Genomic DNA, 20,836 nt, shown 5'->3' on the forward strand with positions numbered 1-20,836 from the left:
TAACATAGAATATAGCTGTTATGTTTTTGTACATCATTACCTGACTCGCTCAACCCACTTATCGGCTATGTGTTTGGTACATATTTACATTTCATAGAAAGTAATCAATAAAGAACTTTTTTTTAAATTCACAACTAAACATGCATCTGATTTTAATATCCTAATCGTTCTGGAAGCATTCAATTTGTTGTGTGATACATTTTCAAACCTATTTCATGTTTGACATATACGGGTAAAACAAGAATGTTGGTCGGGTATAAACAAATAAAATACATGTATCTTAAACACTAGCAAAGAATCTTTCTTTCAAAAGAATGCGCTTTAATCGATGTTGTATTTGATAAATTGTATTTTACATGAATACAGATTATCTCCGTCTCGCTTTAAATCTACTTCAAACCACATCTTTTTGAACTTTGATATCAAACTTCTTCTTAGTAAACTTTAATGTGTGATGTCTTTTCAGACATGACTGTTTTCAAGATAAGATAAAGCTAATGATAATGAGTATATAGTTACGATAGATATGACATGCACGATATCGGACTCGCGTAACTGTTTTTTTTTATTCTTCTTTTTTTTATTGCCATATTTTATAATAAAATTATTAACAATTACTAGGAAAACCAATTAGAAATAAAACACTTTTCTTACACGACTTTTATTGCAAAAACTAATGTACTGCTTACTAGTATAGATGTTATTAACTAGAGAACAATTACCTATGACGATAATTGTTTACATTAAACAAAAAATATGTAGAGGATTTCATTCGACATAACAGCGATGTTATTTACATCAGCCTTCGTAACTGAATTAGCTTTCAAGATGTTTAAATCGAGCGCCACTGATGAGTGTTATGAAGACGAAACGCCTGACATACAAAAGTATAAACCTTGTATTTTTATAAGTTTTGTCATCTTCGGTATACATCGTGGATATGCACATTCGACTTGTAAGAAATCCACTCCAATCTTCCACAATAAAACCTCATTATGGCTAACCCTGAGTAGTTGCATCTTTTGTCGTAGTTGGGTTTTTTTCCATTGAAATTCGATGCATACATGTTTAGCTGTCTAACGTAGACTAGCAGCATATGTAATAATTTTCGTCTTGTGGTGATGAATAATGTGAAGTAGACAACACACATATATGCAAAGGAAACAAACAACAGCATGCCATAACGTAAAAAGAAAAGAAAAGAATAAATAACGATAATCAAATAATTGAGCAACCCGAACTTGTAAAAAATTGTGAAAATCTCATGTCACCCGATAGAGTACACGGTTATTGCCGGTGACGGTGTGTGGCACATAAAAAGTAAAATATCGGTGATAAGTCGTGGATTGTACATGAATGACGAACGGGGACGGATATAGAAAAAAAAAACCCACATATGAACATGAATACACGTAGTCATCTCCAAGTGGTAGCTTCAACTTTAACATAAGGAAACCGAATTTTCTGATCAATGAAATATATCGGGGAAACACAAGCTATAAGTATAAAACATGTTTTTCTTATATTTTCAGATCCTTGGTTTGGGAATAGGAATCGCTGGTTTAGTGTTCCGATTTGGAACAGACCTGTTAGGAGATAAGTTGAAAGAGGCTATGCAGAGTCTGAAGATTGAAACAGCCGGGGGCGTAAATGTTTATGAAGTCGCCGGTTCTCTTTCGTTGTTGCTCATTATTGTAGGGTTTTTCATCTTTCTCGTTGGTGGCCTCGGATGCTGTGGAGCTTGCTGTCAGAACAGAGTTCTCTTAGTTGTGGTAAGTTTATGTATAAGCATGAATAACCATCATTCATTATTATAGTAATATGTCATATACGACGAACAAAAAGAAAACACTAATCAGTTAACCGATTAAAAATGAGTCGTTAAAGAAAGAGGGGCGAAAGATACCAGAAGGACATTCAAACTCATGGATCGAAAATAAACTGACAACACCATGACTTAAAGAAAAAGACAAACAGACAAATAATAGTACACAAGACACAACATAGAAAAACTAAAGACTAAGCAACACGTACCCCACCAAAAACTGGGGGTGATCTCAAAATGAAATAATAAGAAAGAATCGTAGGCAGTATTTATTCACTTAGGATAAACAGTTTATAATAGTTAAAGATGTTTGAGTTTTTCTTTATAAACTGTCTTGGTGCTAATTATGATATAAGTCTGGTGCCTGTATTCTTTTATACAATACTTCTATTTACAATATGATTCACATTTTTATTTGTATATTTCTATTTTCAGTATGCCATCATTGTTGCGATATTGCTGATTGTTCAGATCGTTGGTGTAGCACTATTTGCTGGATTTAGGTCTAAGGTAACTTTTTCTTCACATCATGATCATTATTAATCCATAAAAAGTATGCCTCCCATTATTTTCGTTGCATTTCAAGCATACTGAGTGATAATGACCCGGGAAACTTCTAATTTCACAGGTTAATGTGTCATATATTTATCTGTGGTTTCGAGACCCTAACCTCGTCATCTACTTGACGGATAATGGAAACATAAATTCTCCAGTTTTTTGTCGGTCAAGTTCATAGTGCCCCTAACAGCCATATATGGATTTGATTTGGCACAATAATTCGATATTGTACTCTGATTTTAATGATAGACAAGACTTTGGATTCAAAGAACACCTTTACTAATATTTTTTTTCTTTTATATTTCAAAATTGAACTGTCCTGTATCGAGTCGAAAAATATCGTATCACACTCGATTCAGGGATATAATTATAAATTATCGTTGATCATCTCAGCGAGAAAAGCAATCGAATTGAGATGACCAATGATAATCTGTTTATCGCTATTTAACTTATGACAAAAAAAAGATCGGAGGAAAAATGCACAAAATAGCGATAATCTATTTGACCTTTGATGAGATCAACTCACTTTCCACAGAAGATCATTTATTTAAATGGGTTTTACTTCTTAATTTTTATATTTTAACTTATATTTTACAGTTTGATGATTCAGTCAAAGATGGATTTAAGGAAATATTGAAAAGCAAGTACAACACGACTGGAAATGACGATTTAACCAATTCTTATAATGCACTTTTCGATGTTGTAAGTAATAAGTATAATTAAAGCTAGTATCTGGTATCATACAGTTGACAATAATACAAAAAGTTCCGTGGAATCAACCGAATCCATTAATATCTAAATCCTATATATGCAGCAGCACGTTTAAGCCTCAATGGTTTGATGGTATAAACAAAAGGAATAACGCAATTACTTAAACATAAGTTAGAGTAAAAGGGATAAACATCTACACTTCTCAGTTCTAATGATTGGACAGCAAATAGCATAATTTTGTTGAAGCTAAATAGTCGCACAACAACTGATTTTTTTTTGTATCTGCAAATACTTTTGGATCTTGAAGATGCGTATACATACATTTCACATATAAAGATAAGATGTTATTTATCTGTTTAAATCATTAGTTTACATCTCTGCATCTCTGCGTCTGCATCACTGCATGAGTTTAAAAAAGAGTTTAAACATTGATAACCATCTTACCGTAAAGAAGAAGTAGCTAGGGTGCACGTTTTATAAACACATGTGTTTTCACTGCAAATGAGTTTCGGCTGTTATCTCTTTGGTCGGGTTGTTTGTCTCTTTTACATATCCCCATGTTCATTCTCAATTTTGTTTGAGACCACTGCGTTGTCCTTTAAAAGTATAAAACAAAAACAAAATGATTTAATTATTCGCTACAATTTATATAATTTGTTTTCCTTTCAAAGGTAAACATTGTTATAATAACAACCACGTTTCACATTTCAAGAAAACTAAATGTATGGGTCAAGTGAAATACATTTGTAATGAGTCAACATTACTGAGTATAGTGATCATTGAATTACACAATATTCTCGTGCTAATATAATTGTTCCTGTACACAGTGTGTGACTTCATACTTTGACACATAATTCCGACTGTACACAATGTGACTTCATTCTTTGACACATTACCGCTAGTACACATGTGCAGTGTGTGACTTCATACTTTGACACATTACCGCCTGTACACAGTACACAGTGTGTGACGTCATACTTCGACACATTTTGGTACTTGCTTATTCATAATAATACACGAAACTGTACTATAAAAAGAATTTCTAAGTTAAACTGAAATTCGGCTACTATCAGGAGAAAAAACTTTCTAACTAAGCATGAAGTTGCTGCAAGAGGCTTCCTGATGAGCTTCGTTTTATAAAGCATTGTTTAATTTAATATCAGCGCCGGTTATTCATTCATGATCATTCATAGTATAGAATTGCATTTATGATTGCAGTATAAATGTTGCGGTGTAGATAATTCTACGGATATGCCAAAGAATGACTTACCCAAAGAGTGCTGTGAAACTACTAACCCATGTGACAAGACATCTTCTGATCTTCGACCGGTAAGTACATAAAATATATTAATTATGGTTGTATAGATCATATTAAAAAAGTGCAACTAATATCCCCGTAAAAACCTTAAAATTGATTGGAAAATATTGTAATCCTTTAGCAATTTTCTTGTACTTTATCTTATGGTATTGGGTATCTAAAGATATTGCTTATACATGTCGGTGTTAAACAGATATGTTCCAAAGGGCTACTTTTGGATAAATTTTATTTTTGTTTTTGTTTTTGGTTTATATTGTTTTTGTTCTTTCGTTTTTGATTATAGAATGTTGAAGTGTTTTCTCTGTCGTACAAGCCAAATTTATTTTATTAACTTTATTTTCTAATTGATCAAAATTGTACTTCTCTTTAGAATATATTCGATGTGTAAATCTGTTTTTTAGTAGCGTTGTAGGCGAATTTTGTTATATTTTTCTTTAATTTTTGTTGGAATCTTTATTTCTCGCTTACTTCCTATTTTGCTGAAGTCAATGTATGCCTTTCCAGAAGCAGCGACATTTTTAGGTGTTAAAGAAAAGAAATCTTATGCTTCTTTATCAATATTTTGCAGACTGCATACTTGTACACCCGAAGTTTTTATCTGAACAGTGTCTGTTTTTTCATGATCAACTGACTGAATACAAATGAAAGGTTAATAAAGAGTTTTTAAACAAAGTATATCACTTTTTTTTTTATCAGGGTTGTTATACAAAGCTGAAAGATCAAATAGAACAATACAACAGCGTATTTATCGGTGTTGGAGTATCTGTGTTGGTTTTCCAAGTAAGTTGAGATACGTATATACAAAAATATCCTAATGCATATTCAGGAATTAAAGGTGACGATACATTGAGATAAGCAAAAATCCAAACCGTTGCAAAAACAAAAATCCATACCTTTGAAATAGAAAGATGTAAAAAATTGAAAACAACACGTTTAATAATTTCTTGCGTCCGAAGCGCTCTTCTGGATTGACCTTCATCAGGAACGCTCAAACCAAACATTTGAAATCCGAAGATGTATAAGTACCGAAACCGTTGAAGAGCTATATGTCAAAAATACCTTAAATAAATAGCCAAATTCATCTAAAGGCAACTTTGCCTGAGGGAGTTGAAACCTTAGTTTCTTAATAATTTCTAAATTTATAAACGGACAATTTAAAATATGTAAAATAACATCTATATTCTTTAAATGAATAAATGAGTATACACATTCATTATTGAACTATAACTGCTAATATAAACCGAATAAAAATTGAATATCGCACTGATATTTGTATTCAATATTGTTTCATTTCGTTTCATTTTTGGATCTTGTTTGTTGGTATATAAAATTGATATTCCTAACGATCGCTAAACTATATTTAGCTCACCAGAATACGCCAATACAAAAAAAAAAATAATGGAAACAACACTTTTCTTTCAATAAATTTCATGCGTCCGAAACGCATGTCTGGCATCTACCTTGATCAGGAACACTCAATACCAAATATTTGAAATCCAGGGGTATGTAAGAACCGAAACAGTTGAAGAGCTTTATGACCAAAAAACAACAACATAAAAGTGCTAGCTAAATCCATTTAAAGTCAACTTTACCTGAGGGAACATTTATTGCAATTTGAATTATCTGCAATGGCACAACGTCTCTTTCTTTATTTAAAAAATCATCGTGATCTATAATTAAACTTTCTTTTGTGAGTAAACACATTTTCATTAACGGAATATATGAATTAGTAAGAAGTGAGTTCGAAACCTTAATTCAAGGTGATACCTTCGAAAAATGGTTGCTCACATATTTGTTAAAGAATTCCGACATGATAATAAAATTGTACAATATGAGTTAGGCATAACCTTGCCACCTTGATTAATCACAACTTCAACCAAAATAATATAATAAAACCTATCTTCTTACAATTTATTTCAAAATTCTATCTCATAGAAATTTTTTAATGCACACAAATGTGTTTTTTCATGAACAATCTAACCAAATTTAGGCAATTTTCAACGAATCATAGCTTGAAAAATAGCACGGTGACCCATACTTTTTATTATATTTTTGAAAAAAAGCATAGTAAAATCTTCATTTTGGTAAATTATAAGAAAATTCTGTCTCAAAAAGTATATACTTATGATCTACCTTAAATCAACAACGAAATTCTTTAACGTGTTTCTTTTACAGCACTGAGTTGATACCTCTGAGTTGATACCTCTGCTGGTGGACTATAAGTTCCCAGGCGTATTATCAACTCAGTAGTCAGTATTTCGAATGACATGATTTATAACAAATCTTTGTAAAAATGTCCGTTCATAAATTTTGAAATTACAAAGAAACTAAGGTTTTAACTCCCTTAGGCAAAGTTTACCTTAGATTGATTTGGCTATTCTATAGTCATATTGCTCTTCAAATACATCATCGACTTTCAAATATTCGGCTGTGAGTGTTGCTGATGGAGGTAAATACCAGAATAGCGCGTCGGACCAATGAAATTATTGAACGTATTCTCAGCTTTTAATGTTGTTTTAAAAGATCTTCTGATGAACGAAATATATAGTGTTATCTTTATTTCCATAGGCTGTTCCTTTCCACGATGTCTTATGTTTCGACTCTAACCGTATACCTTTTCATGTTGACTGTATGAACTACCTTTCTGTACACACCACTTACTTACTCTGACTATCACTATACTCCTTTTGTTTTTAAATTTCAAGAATTAAATGTGTTATCATTTGTTTTTCAGTTAATATGTGTTATCTTTGCCTTCTGTCTGTGTGCTGCTATTGGAAGAGATAGTATTGTGTGATACTGAACATTTTCTTACATTTCCTCCTTCTACGTGTATATACTGTCCTGTTGATATTGTGTCTGTACTAATTCTCTGATTCCTTAACAACACTACCCATATTTTTGTATATGTACGTACATAGAACATTTCTTGAACCATGTGGAAAACAAACTAAATATGACTGATAGTTTTCTTACATTTCCTTCTACTGTGGATTCATTATTATTTGTTGGATACCAATATTCGTGGAGTTTGTGGTAATAGGTGAACAACGAAATTAAATGTTCAACGAATAACAAATTTTCTATAGGCTTGTACGCAGACGTCGGCAAAACCACGAATATGAATGTCCAGAAAATATCGGTACCCACGACAATAAATGAATCTACAGTATATTGGTCCTGTAAATAGTGTGTCTTTTCTAACTATCTTCTGATTAACCTCTATATATTTGTATATGTACATTGAACAATTCTTGAATACTGTAGCAAACAAACTAAATATTGATGTTTAATAGAATTATTTTGCTAATTTTCAGTTGTTATGTGTGCTATTTTCCTTCTGTTTATGCGTGGCGATTGGAAGAGAAGAATAGAACTGGTAAAATTTCAAGAACAAACAATCAAATCTATAGACGACATATATATGTTAAATGTGAAGGGTAAAAGGAATCGATCGATCAGAATGGGGATATAAAGAGAAGAACATTTGTTCAGCTTTACGATTTTTTCGAACTGTTTTATTGAATATATTCACATTTTGAATATCTCATTAAAGCGTGCCATAGATTTCTTACTCTACCCAAAATTGTTCATTGCTTTCAAATTTAAAAAAAGTAATTCTCACATGTTTTTTTTCAAAAACAATTGTTTTCAGAATCCATTTGTTTGGTCTAAAATGAATGAGGAGTGTTACTGAATTTAATAGGTTTTTTGTATAAAATTTTGTTGATTGTTGGTGAGTAATGATAACCAAATTGTCAGCAAGCTTATATCAGTACCCTCCTCATGATTGGACTAAATTTGTTTTGGTCCCTCAGGTGGATTAATAAAAGAAATAAAGTGTTATATTTTGTATCATATATATATATGTTATTTTTTACGTTGTATCATTTTATTTTATATATTACCATACCAATTGATTACGTTAAAATAGCTTCATTTTATTATTTCTATCCGGATACATGTGTTCATATTATAAGCAACAAGGCTTTAGACATGACCTATATGGAAACATATAATTGAATAATTAAAGGTCATAACTTGTCATTTGTACTTTATGGTGTGTTTTCATAAATTATTTAGAAACATCATATTAGAATTTTAAATAATGATAAATTATTTTTCTCGATGACAAACATTTATCCAGGCAGTATCATTTTGAAAATGTATTGGGATTCTTACAAATGATAAAGAACATTTTAAATTTGTTTTCTTCCTTCAATCAAAAAATGGAAAAAAATAATTCCCGGCATCCTATTCACAATGAACAAATTTTCTGAGGCTACTTGTACATATCAAAATTCATATCAGAAAAAGAAGATCTGACAGACACTATTGTCATTTGTAATTAACTCATTATTAATCATTTATTTATATTCTGATGGTTTTGCAATTTTTAAAGTCATTTGAAAGAGAGAAAAAGTGATGCCAGATCACACTCTTATATGCAGTGCAAAACAAATGACTTTTTAGTGCCCGGGTTTTAAATTTGCTGAGTCCCAAAGCTGTTTTTTTATCTTTGATATGAAACAGTCTTATTTTTCTTTTCTTTTTAAAACACTACACCAAAGAGACTTTTAAATCATTTGATAAATGTCATTTGTTTATTCACTCATTATTTTTATCAAGACCGATTTTACTTGTTGACTTTTATCTTTGTCAAATTATTACTTTAAAATAAAAATACTTGTATAGGAATGATTATGTATTTTGGTGCTTATTCAATATACCTGCAGTTATTAAGGAACATAGATATGTGGGGTATATAAATATGAGAGACAGAAACTCAACGAAAAGAGGTAACCAAGACCTGTATTTTTTTTTTAGAAAAACAAGGAGACGTTCTTGTAAAAATCAACTTTCTACTAAGACATTGGTGACGTTTTACAAAGTATAAGTAGCAGCTGTTATTGAACGACAGTATAAATATAATCTTTACCAAAATTTTCTATAAATACCAGGTTACAGATTTGAAAGACAATTTCTTAACTTGCAATTTCTACAGACACTTGAAGTCCTCCAAGTATGCAATCATACTTCCCATGCAATAATCGATATGATTGTCATAAAACTTGGCAAACAATTTGAACAATTTATAAAATCTCTGATATTTTTATCCCTGTTGAAAAGGTTTTTTTAAGTATCGCAATATTTTTGTTTATAGAAATCCTAAAATTTACTGCAAACGAATTCAAAAAAGTACATTGCAAATTAAAGTCAATAAAACTGATAAAATCCAACGCTATATGTCAATGGAACGAGTAGAATTAACAATTGTCATTTTCCTGACTTGGTACAAACATTTTCATAGGAAAATGATGGATTAAACATGGTTTTATAACTAGTTGAACCTCCCACTTGTATGACAGCTTTTTTCCATTCCATTATTGACAAAATTTGGGGAGCAACACAAACAGGCATACTACAAGGTTAATGTGACAAAAAAAAAACAGATTTAGCATCAACTACTATGTTAACATGCATTACAGAATATAGTTACACCCAAATTTGTCAGATGACCATTTACTTTGAACAATTGTTTTATTAACAAGAATGTGTCCCAAGTACACGGATGCCCCATCTGCACTATCATTTTCTATGTTCAGAGGACCATGAAAATGGTACAAAATCTCTAATTTGGCATTAAAATTAGAAAGATCATATCATAGGGAACATGTTTACTAAGTTTCAAATTGATTGGACTTTAACTTCATCAAAAACTACCTCGACCAAAAACTTTAACCTGAAGCGGGACGAACGGACGGACGGAAGGACGCACAGACCAGAAAACATAATGCCCATTAATAGGGCATAAAAAAAACTTGAACCTTTTCAAAAATATACTACGGTAAATGACTTAACAACCTAATTTCCCAACACCTGACAACACAGTTTTTTTTATGTGTGCCTTTGTCCTCTGCCTTTGTCCGTTATGAATACTTAAGAATCGATGGAATGTCCTCCATCACGTCAAATCATTACCAATACATGATATAGATGAGGAAAAATAGAAATAAAAATAACTAGGAATTAATCCGAACGATTTTTAATGAATAATGACATAGTTACATACAAGTTTATGACCAAGTGAACGTTAATGACTTCAATAAATCTCCATTCAGGTGTTGGAATCGAAGAACCTTCATGCAAAAGGAGAAAAAATAAATCATAGTAACATTATAACGTATCAACAGTCATATTTGCCTACATATTGTTAAAATACATTTCATTCATAAAAAAAAAGGAACTCATCATAGGTACCTAGTTTGGAATTGTGTTCGCCAGATGTGTGTTTCGTCTACAAAAGACTCACCAGTGTCCTACGTAATAAGGCAAATTACAAAAGCATAACAAAGTAAGACGTTGAAGAGAATAATTTACATGTATCAACCGACTTATAACTAGGCATTTGATTCATGTCATATAAAAAGTAAAATAACAAAAATACAGAGTTCCGAGGAAATTCAAAACTAAAAGTCCTTAATCATATGTCAAAATCAAACGCTCAAACATATCAAACTAATGGATAACAAATTTCATATTCCGAACTTGATACAGACTTTTCTTACGTAGAAAATGACGGATTTGCAGGTTGAATAGCTAGCTAAACCTCTCATTTCTTGACACTCACAAAAATTTCATTATATTGACAACGGTGTGTGAATAAAACAAACAGATATAATTTCATCGACCTGAATTCCATGTTATATTAGAAGTACTTTATTTGGCCTTTTTAACTTTTTTGGATTCGAGCGTCACTGATGAGTCTTTTGAAGAAGAAACGCGAGTCTGGCGTATATTCAAAATTTAGTCCTGGTATCTATGATGAGTTTATGCACATCGTTAATCCTAATATGATTCAATGGATATTTGTCTACGTCATCTGAAGCTATATTTATAAATGAGTAACACAATGTGACCCGGGTCAACAGAAGTAAAATACGTTGTTGAAAAGTCAGTTCATTTCTGTGTTGTGAACACATCAGCTTTGTGACAAAGATAATGTACGGGAAAGTGCACGGCATTGAATCTCATCAAAGAGGGACGAAAGATACCAGAGAGACATTTAAACTCAGAGATCAAAAACAAACTGACAACGCCATTGTTAAAAAAAGAAAAAGACAAACAGACAAATAAAAAATACACAACACAACATAGAAAACTAAATACTGAGCAACACGAACCCCACCAAACTATTTCGCCAGATTTTCAAATCCAGCAATGCATATTGTACTCCTACAGATGAAGTTAACATTAAATGGATCTTTATATTATTGTTAGGTCCAATTTAGTCATATAGCACTTGAAGTGTACTAATGTATACATCCCTGGCTTTTAAATTTATGGCTTTAATCGTTCTAGATGAACGCAAATCCAGAAATGGCGCTTGGAAACATAGCCTTAATAAACTATTAATTTCTTTTTTTAGTCTTGAAAAGTAAAACAGAACATGGGATATTGGACCTAATATATATATTTCTAATAATTACCTTAGCACTACTATCGTACGAAAAAGGAACACGGTGTCCATTAAAATTAGCTACAGTTGGTCTGGAGTGGACACCATAGATAACTACTGATCCTAGTGTCATCTTTACTGCATAGTCGTATAGTATAACTGTGGATGTGAGTCGGGCCTAAAATAGTATAGAATTCATTGTATTAAATACATTCCACTTATAGTTCCCTCGGTTTTAGTCTTTACCCCGGATTTGATTGACTAAATCGATATATGACTTTCGAACAGCGGTATGCTACTGTTGCCTTTATCTACGTTCTATTTAGACAGAAATTGAAAATTTAAACTAGAGGCTCTAAAGAGCCTGTGTCGCTCACCTTGGTCTATGTGAATATTAAACAAAGGAAGCAGATGGATTCATGACAAAATTGTGTTTTGGTGATGGTGATGTGTTTGTAGATCTTACTTTACTGAACATTCTTGCTGCTTACAATTATCTCTATCTATAATGAACTTGGCCCAGTAGTTTCAGTGGAAAATGTTAGTAAAAATTTACAAATTTTATGAAAATTGGTTAAAAATTGACTATAAAGGACAATAACTCATTAAGGGGCAATTGACCATTTCCGTCATGTTGACTTATTTGTAAATCTTACTTTGCTGAACATTATTGCTGTTTACAGTTTGTCTTTATCTATAATAATATTCAAGATAATAACCAAAAACAGCAAAATTTCCTTAAAATTACCAATTCAGGGGCAGCAACCCAACAAAGGGTTGTCCGATTCAGCTGAAAATTTCAGGGCAAATAGATCTTGACCTGATAAACAATTTTACCCCTTGTCAGATTTGCTCTAAATGCTTCGGTTTTTGAGTTATAAGCCAAAAACTGCACTTTACCCCTATGTTCTATTTTTAGCCATGGCGGCCATCTTGGTTGGTTGGCCGGGTCAACGAACACAATTTTTAAAGTAGATACCCCAATGATGATTGTGGCCAAGTTTGATTCTATTTTGCCCAGTAGTTTCAGAGGAGAAGATTTTTGTAAAAGTTAACGACGACAGACGACGGACGACGACAGACGACGACGGACGACGGACGCCAAGTGATGAGAAAAGCTCACTTGGGCCAGGTGAGCTAAAAATGAGGATTTGTTATCCCGTTTTAAATAAGTTTTCTTCATTTACAACCAAACTTCAAGACTAACATTTTTTTCTATTGAAGAATTTAGTAAAGGTTTTAACTAATTTGTGGTAACGAAATCCCTGACGAAATTTTTTACCAGTAATACATACAGATGACGTTCATTAAAATTAAACACGTCTGTTTGGTTTTTTATTTTATTTTGATTGTTTTTTGGTTTTTTTTTTTTATTTTGATTGTTTTTTTGTTTTGTTTTTTATTTGTTTCTGTTCCTATTTTTGATGATTCTTTGTCTTGTTTTTTTATTACAACTGATGATAAATACTCACGTTTTCTGCTTTGAATTCAATAAAATTATTATTTTGACCACCTGTAGTGCCTGAAATTAAGAATTTACATTAAGATATAGCTCATTTAAAATTTAGAACTTTTTCATAATTTAACTACTTAATTTCGACTTTTGAGTTTGATTATTATTCTTTGGTATCCTTCGTTTTGTCTTGTATAATTCTACCTTGGCTGTTTATTTACTAGGAAATAATCAAGAAATTGAGGTTTGAACTCCAATAGCAATGGACGAATTTGGCTATTTTTTTTATTTCTCTTATTTCGTTATGGATGATGGTAAATCTAGAAATATGCTTTGGAAGCACGGCATTTGAAAAGTACGATTTATATTACAGCAAAATGGGAAAAAAACATTCGGCTCTTTTTTGCCCTTAAATTGCAATGAAACTATACACGAGTCTCTTCCAAAACAAAAACAAAAACCACAAGAAAAAACAAGCAAATAATAGAAACAATACAACATTTATCAAAAAGAAAATAGTATATGGGTACATTATAATCATACCAAGGGATTCACCATTATCCCAGAATAACTCTCCTGATGCCAAACCTGTTGTGGTGAGTGCCACCAATAAAGTAAAGTCTTTGACTCGACTAAAATAGAAATGCATTAGAGTATACATACATTGAGGTGACCAGAAATTTATCAGTTATTCAACGGATCCAGGAGGCGTGTAAATGAAATATGAAAAATACCAGTTCAAAACAGATGAAAGATTAAAATATCTGTTCAAGACAAACATATGCTATTTATGAAAGGACAAAACACAATCTTGAGTGATTTTTCGTTTATATATTTTAAAGTATAAAAAAGACAGCTTTTGTAGGCATGCTTTATATTTGTATGTTTATTGATTCATTCATTCGCATATTTTTGTACGTGAAGATGTATTCTCTCTCCTTTCCTGACATGTTTTGTTATTTGTTTTGAGGTTTTCTATTGTTGTTTTGCTTTTGAACGATGAATTATCAGCACTTTCATTATCAGCTTTACTATCATTCTTTTGGTCTATTTGACAGCGGTTTTTTTTTATGTCGATTGGTATTATTTAAATGTATTTACAAGATTTTGGCATCGGTAAAGTACTGTTTTCAATAGGCATTTGCACCAATACATGTGTAACATGTCATCATTTACCTTTTAGTTGTAGTAACATCGTGGTCTTGTGTAGGTATAATGACACCACCACGTATATGTGCATTGATTTTACTGAGAGGAGCATCAAAGACATGTGTTCCTCCCATTGATTCTATACCAGTCTCTATGTCGAACCAGTTTCCTGCAGGAAGGTATGCAGTTACAGTCGTAGCTCCCTTAATGAATTATAAAATGAAATGCATTTTCAAAATGAAAGCTATGTACTACCTTTAATAGTAATTTTATAGCAGGTGCAATTAAATCAAGTAAATTTTAAAACCTTTATCAAGCAGTAAAAAAATATATACAAGATTATACAAAAATTTGGTATTTTTGAATTTCATTTTCATTTTAGTCGGACGCATACAAATTTATTAAGTATTGATTTCCGTTACTGGTAAACTGTTAGTCTCCGAGTCTTATCATCAGCTCGGTAGCCTGTGCTGACATGATTGATATCATTTACTTATTTGGAAGCACGATATTTAGATAGTGTTTAATTCATTTTTTTAAATATACAATAGACTTTCACGTCACATAATCATGTGCATTCAGTTCAATTGATACATTTTGCTATTCAATAAAGTTTGAGTTTGAATAATAAATATTCTGTTCAGGTGATCATTTTTCTAATTCTATTGCGAGATAACAGAAAATCGTTTGCAAATATTTACAAATTATGACTTCCATAGTTGACTTTTAAAATTAATTCTAAGTTAATAGTGATAAACAAATCGCATTATGCTTTTAAAACAATGCTTGAGATATAAGACAGTACACAACATGCAAAATACAAAAAGTAGATGTGAATATCATAAAAATTACCTCGCTCTACAAAAGAAATGTTTTTACAAAAACGAACGAACTTTGCAATGAATACAGACATATACCCGTTCCTGAAGTGCATGTCCTTATTATTTTTCAATTAGGGTTTTGGCCTGTGAAAGAGCTGTCTATATATTCCATTATATATCTGACTATGCGGTTTGGGCTTTGCACATTGTTGAGGGCTGTATTGTGACCTATAAAAGGTAAATTCTATGTCATTTCGTATCTTGTTGAGAGTTGTCTCATTGGCAATGATACCACATCTTCTTTTTATATGCTTAACATCAAAGCAACCGACTACACTTTGGATTTTCATGCATTAAGAAACACAAAAATGCAAAAAAAATTGTTTTAGTTTTCTTTGCCCTTCTTATTTCATTGTTTGTAAATACAGTTTTACTTTCCTCTTAGCTAGAGTTAACGATTTCGTATATTTCCTCCCCGATTCGTATTTCTGGTATTACTTTTGAAACAGCTTGTTATAACATAAATGTTATTAATCATTTTTGTAATCGACTTTTTTCTTACATCAATTTTTGCTTCGTAAATGATACTTATCTTTTTACGTGTATAATGTTTTTTTTCACACAGCTGTTTATTGCGTACTGAGGTACTTCAATGTGAGAAATAACTACTAGAATCCACATATACATATACATATACATATATATATATATATTACATGAAGAATCACACACCTTGACCAAAACTGGAGATATCAAAAGTCCACTGCCCCATAAAAACTGTCTGTCGATATCATAGGTTTTTGGATCTTGTGGAAATCTGCAGTTTTATATAATAAGTCAGTGTCTCTCTTTTTACATGTACCATTGGTTTTAAGTTACAAGAATATAATGACAAATAAGTATAGTATACCAAAAACTTCATTCTTTATTCACTTCGGTGTTGGCATGAATATCAATTATTTGGTCATTTTTATTAATTTCCTATTACAAAACTTTGAATTTTTCGAAAAACTAAGGATTTTCGTATCCCAGGAATAGATTACCTTAGCCGTATTTGGCACAACTTTTTGGAATTTTTGGTCCTCAATGCTCTTCAACTTTGCATTTGTTTGGCTTTATAACTACATTTTTGTATTTTGATCTGAGCGCCACTGATGAGTCTTATGTAGACGAAACGCGCGTCTGGCGTATTAAATTATAATCCTTGTACCTTTGATAACTATTATTCAATATTGATGTACAACATACTATTAGACAATATGTCCATCCAAAATGTTTGTGCAACGTATGTTAACTCAGGTTGTGTTTTAGAACATACTTTAGATTCAGGGGAATACTAATTTAATAATGCTAAAGGTGATTTATATATAAAAATTGAGATGAGATAGAAACCGTCGATAAGAATAACCAAAAGAGGGTAACATTCCGGTTGAGGAACAGATGCAATTCATTTAGTGTTGGTTTTTTAATTTTCGCGTGAACATGTATTGTATCACCTTATAATTGAAACGCTAAAATTGACAGTCTACATTTACTTTTTTCTAGTTGAGGTAACACGTTCCCTAATTACCACTTACTGGAAAAATAAAGGTCTGATTACTGGCTTCCCATCTTTATGACTTCTATAGAACAAAGTATAAAGGTAAGGCAGAAGTCTGTATCTCTGTTCTAATGCTTGTTTCATAATAGGTAAGGTGCTTGCAAACAGGGAACTTGCTGGATCTTGACCCTGTAAAAATGATAAATTATTTAAATGATTTCGTTTCAGTTATTAATTTTTCATCAATCAAGTGTTTAGTTTTCTAATTTGATTTAACAGCTTACTATATCGTGTGGTTTTGCACATTGATGTTGAAGGTAATACGGTGATCTATTGTTGTTTACAACTACTTATTTAAGTCTCTGATTTTCTCATTTACAATCTTTTGCAATTTCATTTTTGTATAACCATTAGAAGAATGCACAACATAAAAACAAGACATGAAATTGGGTTATATGGCCCGTTTCTCTTTTTTTGAAAAGAAAGTGTCAAATAAACTCTTCATAGAAACCAGGATTGAAATTTTATATTTACGCCAGACGCGCGTTTCGTCTACAAAAGACTGATCAGTGACGCTTGAATAAAAAAAATGTTAAAAGGCCAAATAAAGTACGAAGTTGAAGAGCATTGAATACCAAAAAGAGACAAAAACTTGATCAAAGAGCAGAAAACAACCCAGGGCCACCAATTGGTCTTCAACGTAGCGAAAAATCACATCTCTGTAGACGGGCTTCGAATGGTTCTTTAACGATAATGTTTACTTGTTCGGTCAAATGGACGCTACATTTAAATTCGAAACAAGTGAATGAATTAAAAATTAAAATTGTAACCAAAATTGAAAACTAAGAATTTTATTCACAACACTGGCAAGTATTGTCGTTGTCAAGTAGTACATTATGATATTTCTTTCATTGTTGAAACCTGTTAGAATTTTAACTGTTTATGTCTTAACATTCAAATCCAGGGTGTGTATTGATTTTTGGGTAATTATGAATTCCATAGCCCCTTGTCTATGTCAAAAATAAGGCTGCTTGAGTTGTAGATAAATTTGTTTTTTGTGAATCTAAATAATTGCCTATTTACATCTCCATCTCTGTCTCGATGATTGCGCATGAAGGGATAGAAAGAACCCAATTGCATCCACCTGGTACAAAGTTCAACGTCAACTGTACCAGCAAATCCGCATATATCAGCACCAACCATTGGGATTCCAAACATGTTGAAATTGATAATACCTAAGAAAATAAAAATATTTTGTAAAATTCAGTAGAAACAGAAATTTTAGTGCTGTTTTGAGTGAATAATAAAAGAGGGACAGGGTAAAATGGTAATCAGACCACAACCAGCTAATTAAGTTCTCTGTTTGTCAAAGTTAATTTCTCACCTGGATGTGAGATTTTGTCTTTTTTTAAGGTTTATCTTTTTAATTTGATTATCAAACAAAAATCGTAAAACTATCATACTATCATTTATGTCATATGAAATATATTGAAATATAAATCTCAACAGTTTTTTTTAATTAGATACACTATAACAGCTGTGTTTGTAAATCATATTGATAATGCTGGTGTTATATATACCAGAAATAGAATAAATCAGATAAGCCCATGGCCAGGTGCTTTGGTTATCGCCAGTCCAATGTCCGGTATACTTTCCACTGCCAGCATATTATACATACCAGAGATGGAATAAATCAGATCAGCCCAGATACTATGGTTATCGCCAGTCCAATGTCCGGTATACATTCCACTGCCAGCATGTTATACATACCAGAGATAGAATAAATCAGATCAGCCCAGGTACTATGGTTATCGGCAGTCCAGTGTCCGGTATACTTTCCACTGCCAGTATATTATACATACCAGAGATAGAATAAATGAGATCAGCCCAGGTACTATGGTTATCGGCAGTCCAGTGTCCGGTATACTTTCCACTGCCAGCATATTACACGTACCAGAGATAGAATAAATCAGATCAGCCCAGATACTATGGTTATCGCCAGTCCAATGTCCGGTATACTTTCCACTGCCAGCATATTATACATACCAGAGATAGAATAAATCAGATCAGCCCAGATACTATGGTTATCGCCATTCCAATGTCCGGTATACTTTCCACTGCCAGTATATTATACATACCAGAGATAGAATAAATCAGATCAGCCCAGGTACTATGGTTATCGCCAGTCCAATGTCCAGTATACATTCCACTGCCAGCAAAGGTAGAGCGAGAAATTATAAGACTTCTTTTACCTCGAATTCTCATTAATGTTCTGAAATCAAATGTATACCAGAATAGTATTGTTTTATCAATCCTTTGTTATATAAACATCATTGACTCTTTCAAAATTATACGGTACATTGTAATCATACGTTCGTTTATGATATAAGCTCTTATACAAATTCTAATTGAGACGGTTTTTTAAATTCTCTGTAGAATTCGAAATTTGAAGGAAATGTGTTTTTCAACCACCATTTACATCTGTATTAATTGGGTAGATCCTGATAAAAACCCACTGAAATATTTTATAATATATCTTTTCGCAAATAAGTTTCTTATCAAACTGTACTAAGTCTTACAAAATAAGGAGATTAGGAGGTAGGAATGTCAATGAAACAGTTGTCCACCAGAGACGTAGATATTACCAACAATAGGTCAAAGTACGGCCTTCAAGATTGAACAAACCCCATACCGAACACCAAGTTATACTTAACAAAAAAAAATAGAGCAATTCAAATGCAAAAACTCTTGATTAAGGGGGCTCGCGGGTCTAAATCATTTTTTTTTGTTTAATATAGGATATCGCTATATTTTTCTATAAATGAACTTTATCTTGTACTTAATAGAAAAATGAAATAAAAAAATAGGGTCACCGTTCATTTACGCTCACAATCTGCCTTTGAAAGAAGCATAAATTTTTGTTAATGTCCTTTTTTTCTGTTGAGCTAAAAGGAGAAATAGTGGTAATATTGAAATAAAAAAAGAACTAAATTACAGAAATCGCTTAAATTTTACAATTATTCAGTTTGCGTACAGCTTATTCGAAAACAACTATAAAAAATGTAGGTCACCGATGATTTAAAAAAGATATTACAATTTTAATGCCGAAAAATGGCATTTTTGCACCAAAGGGAGATAATTTGGAGCTTTTTCACTGACATCTACATTTTAAAAGTCACCTTTTTTTAAAAAGATTTTTGTAAGACGTTCATGTAAACATTACTTCTTAATGCAGGTTTAGTCCACCAGTTTCTACATAAGGAAATATACCTGTACCAAGTCAGGAATTTGAAAGCTGTTTTCTATTCGTTTGATGTGTTTGAGCTTTATGTTTTGTTATTTGATAAACGACTTTCCGTTTTGAATTTCCGCGGAGTTCTGTATTTTTGATATAATTACTTTGTATTTTTTGCAAATCCTGTTAACCCTTTTGTGTTTTAAAAACACTTCTTTTAAACGTTACAACATGTGTTATATGATACTGATAAACTCATTATAATAGAATTGAGAAAAAAATAGGTTACAGTAGCTCAATCTATGTGGCATGTTTACTTGTTTGTAATGTTAAAATATCTTTATAAAAGATAAAATTGAGAATGGAAATGGGGAATGTGTCAAAGAGACAACAACCCGACCAAATAAAAAAACAACAGCAGAAGGTCACCAACAGGTCTTCAATGTAGCGAGAAATTCCCGCACCCGGAGGCGTCCTTCAGCTGGCCCCTAAACAAATATATACTCGTTCAGTGAAAATGAACGCCATACTAATTTCCAAATTGTACACAAGAAACTAAAATTTAAATAATACAAGACTAACAAAGAACTCACATCATATCTATGGCACGCCGTTATTATATTTATTCAATTTCGAGATATCTTATTTAGTTAAATCAGATATCTTATAAACTAATTGAGATATCTTAATAACAAAATGAGATATATTAATTGAGATATCTGATTTATTAAATAAGATATCTTATATATTAAATAAGATATCTTATT

General features: G+C 31.7%; 2 protein-coding genes across 3 annotated transcripts in view; one reads left to right on the top strand and one right to left on the bottom strand.

Annotated features, from left to right (window-relative positions):
* Positions 1-9,110, top strand: part of LOC134721031 (tetraspanin-9-like) — a 31,426-nt gene extending 22,316 nt beyond the window's left edge. Inside the window, exons 2-7 of one of the 2 annotated variants that reach the window (XM_063583699.1) lie at positions 1,533-1,772; positions 2,261-2,335; positions 2,981-3,085; positions 4,313-4,423; positions 5,109-5,192; positions 7,147-7,697. In XM_063583699.1, coding sequence (XP_063439769.1) covers positions 1,533-1,772; positions 2,261-2,335; positions 2,981-3,085; positions 4,313-4,423; positions 5,109-5,192; positions 7,147-7,209 — 678 coding nt within the window. In that variant the 3' untranslated portion in view covers positions 7,210-7,697. Of the gene's footprint in view, positions 1-1,532; positions 1,773-2,260; positions 2,336-2,980; positions 3,086-4,312; positions 4,424-5,108; positions 5,193-7,146; positions 7,698-7,729 lie in introns of those variants that run through there. The other variant, XM_063583700.1, reaches the window with a different exon arrangement.
* Positions 9,111-10,442: 1,332 nt separating this feature from the next.
* LOC134721032 (lysosomal alpha-glucosidase-like) overlaps positions 10,443-20,836 on the bottom strand; it is a 38,487-nt gene continuing 28,093 nt past the window's right edge. The window contains exons 12-20 of the mRNA XM_063583701.1: positions 18,973-19,106; positions 17,918-18,069; positions 16,872-17,023; positions 16,027-16,111; positions 14,501-14,676; positions 13,868-13,956; positions 13,344-13,393; positions 11,903-12,049; positions 10,443-10,552 (exon numbers count right to left, since the gene is read on the bottom strand). Coding sequence (XP_063439771.1) covers positions 10,490-10,552; positions 11,903-12,049; positions 13,344-13,393; positions 13,868-13,956; positions 14,501-14,676; positions 16,027-16,111; positions 16,872-17,023; positions 17,918-18,069; positions 18,973-19,106 — 1,048 coding nt within the window. The 3' untranslated portion in view covers positions 10,443-10,489. The remainder of the gene's footprint in view (positions 10,553-11,902; positions 12,050-13,343; positions 13,394-13,867; positions 13,957-14,500; positions 14,677-16,026; positions 16,112-16,871; positions 17,024-17,917; positions 18,070-18,972; positions 19,107-20,836) is intronic.

Source organism: Mytilus trossulus, chromosome 6 (assembly GCF_036588685.1).
Source record: "Mytilus trossulus isolate FHL-02 chromosome 6, PNRI_Mtr1.1.1.hap1, whole genome shotgun sequence".
Lineage (NCBI taxonomy): Eukaryota > Metazoa > Mollusca > Bivalvia > Mytilida > Mytilidae > Mytilus > Mytilus trossulus.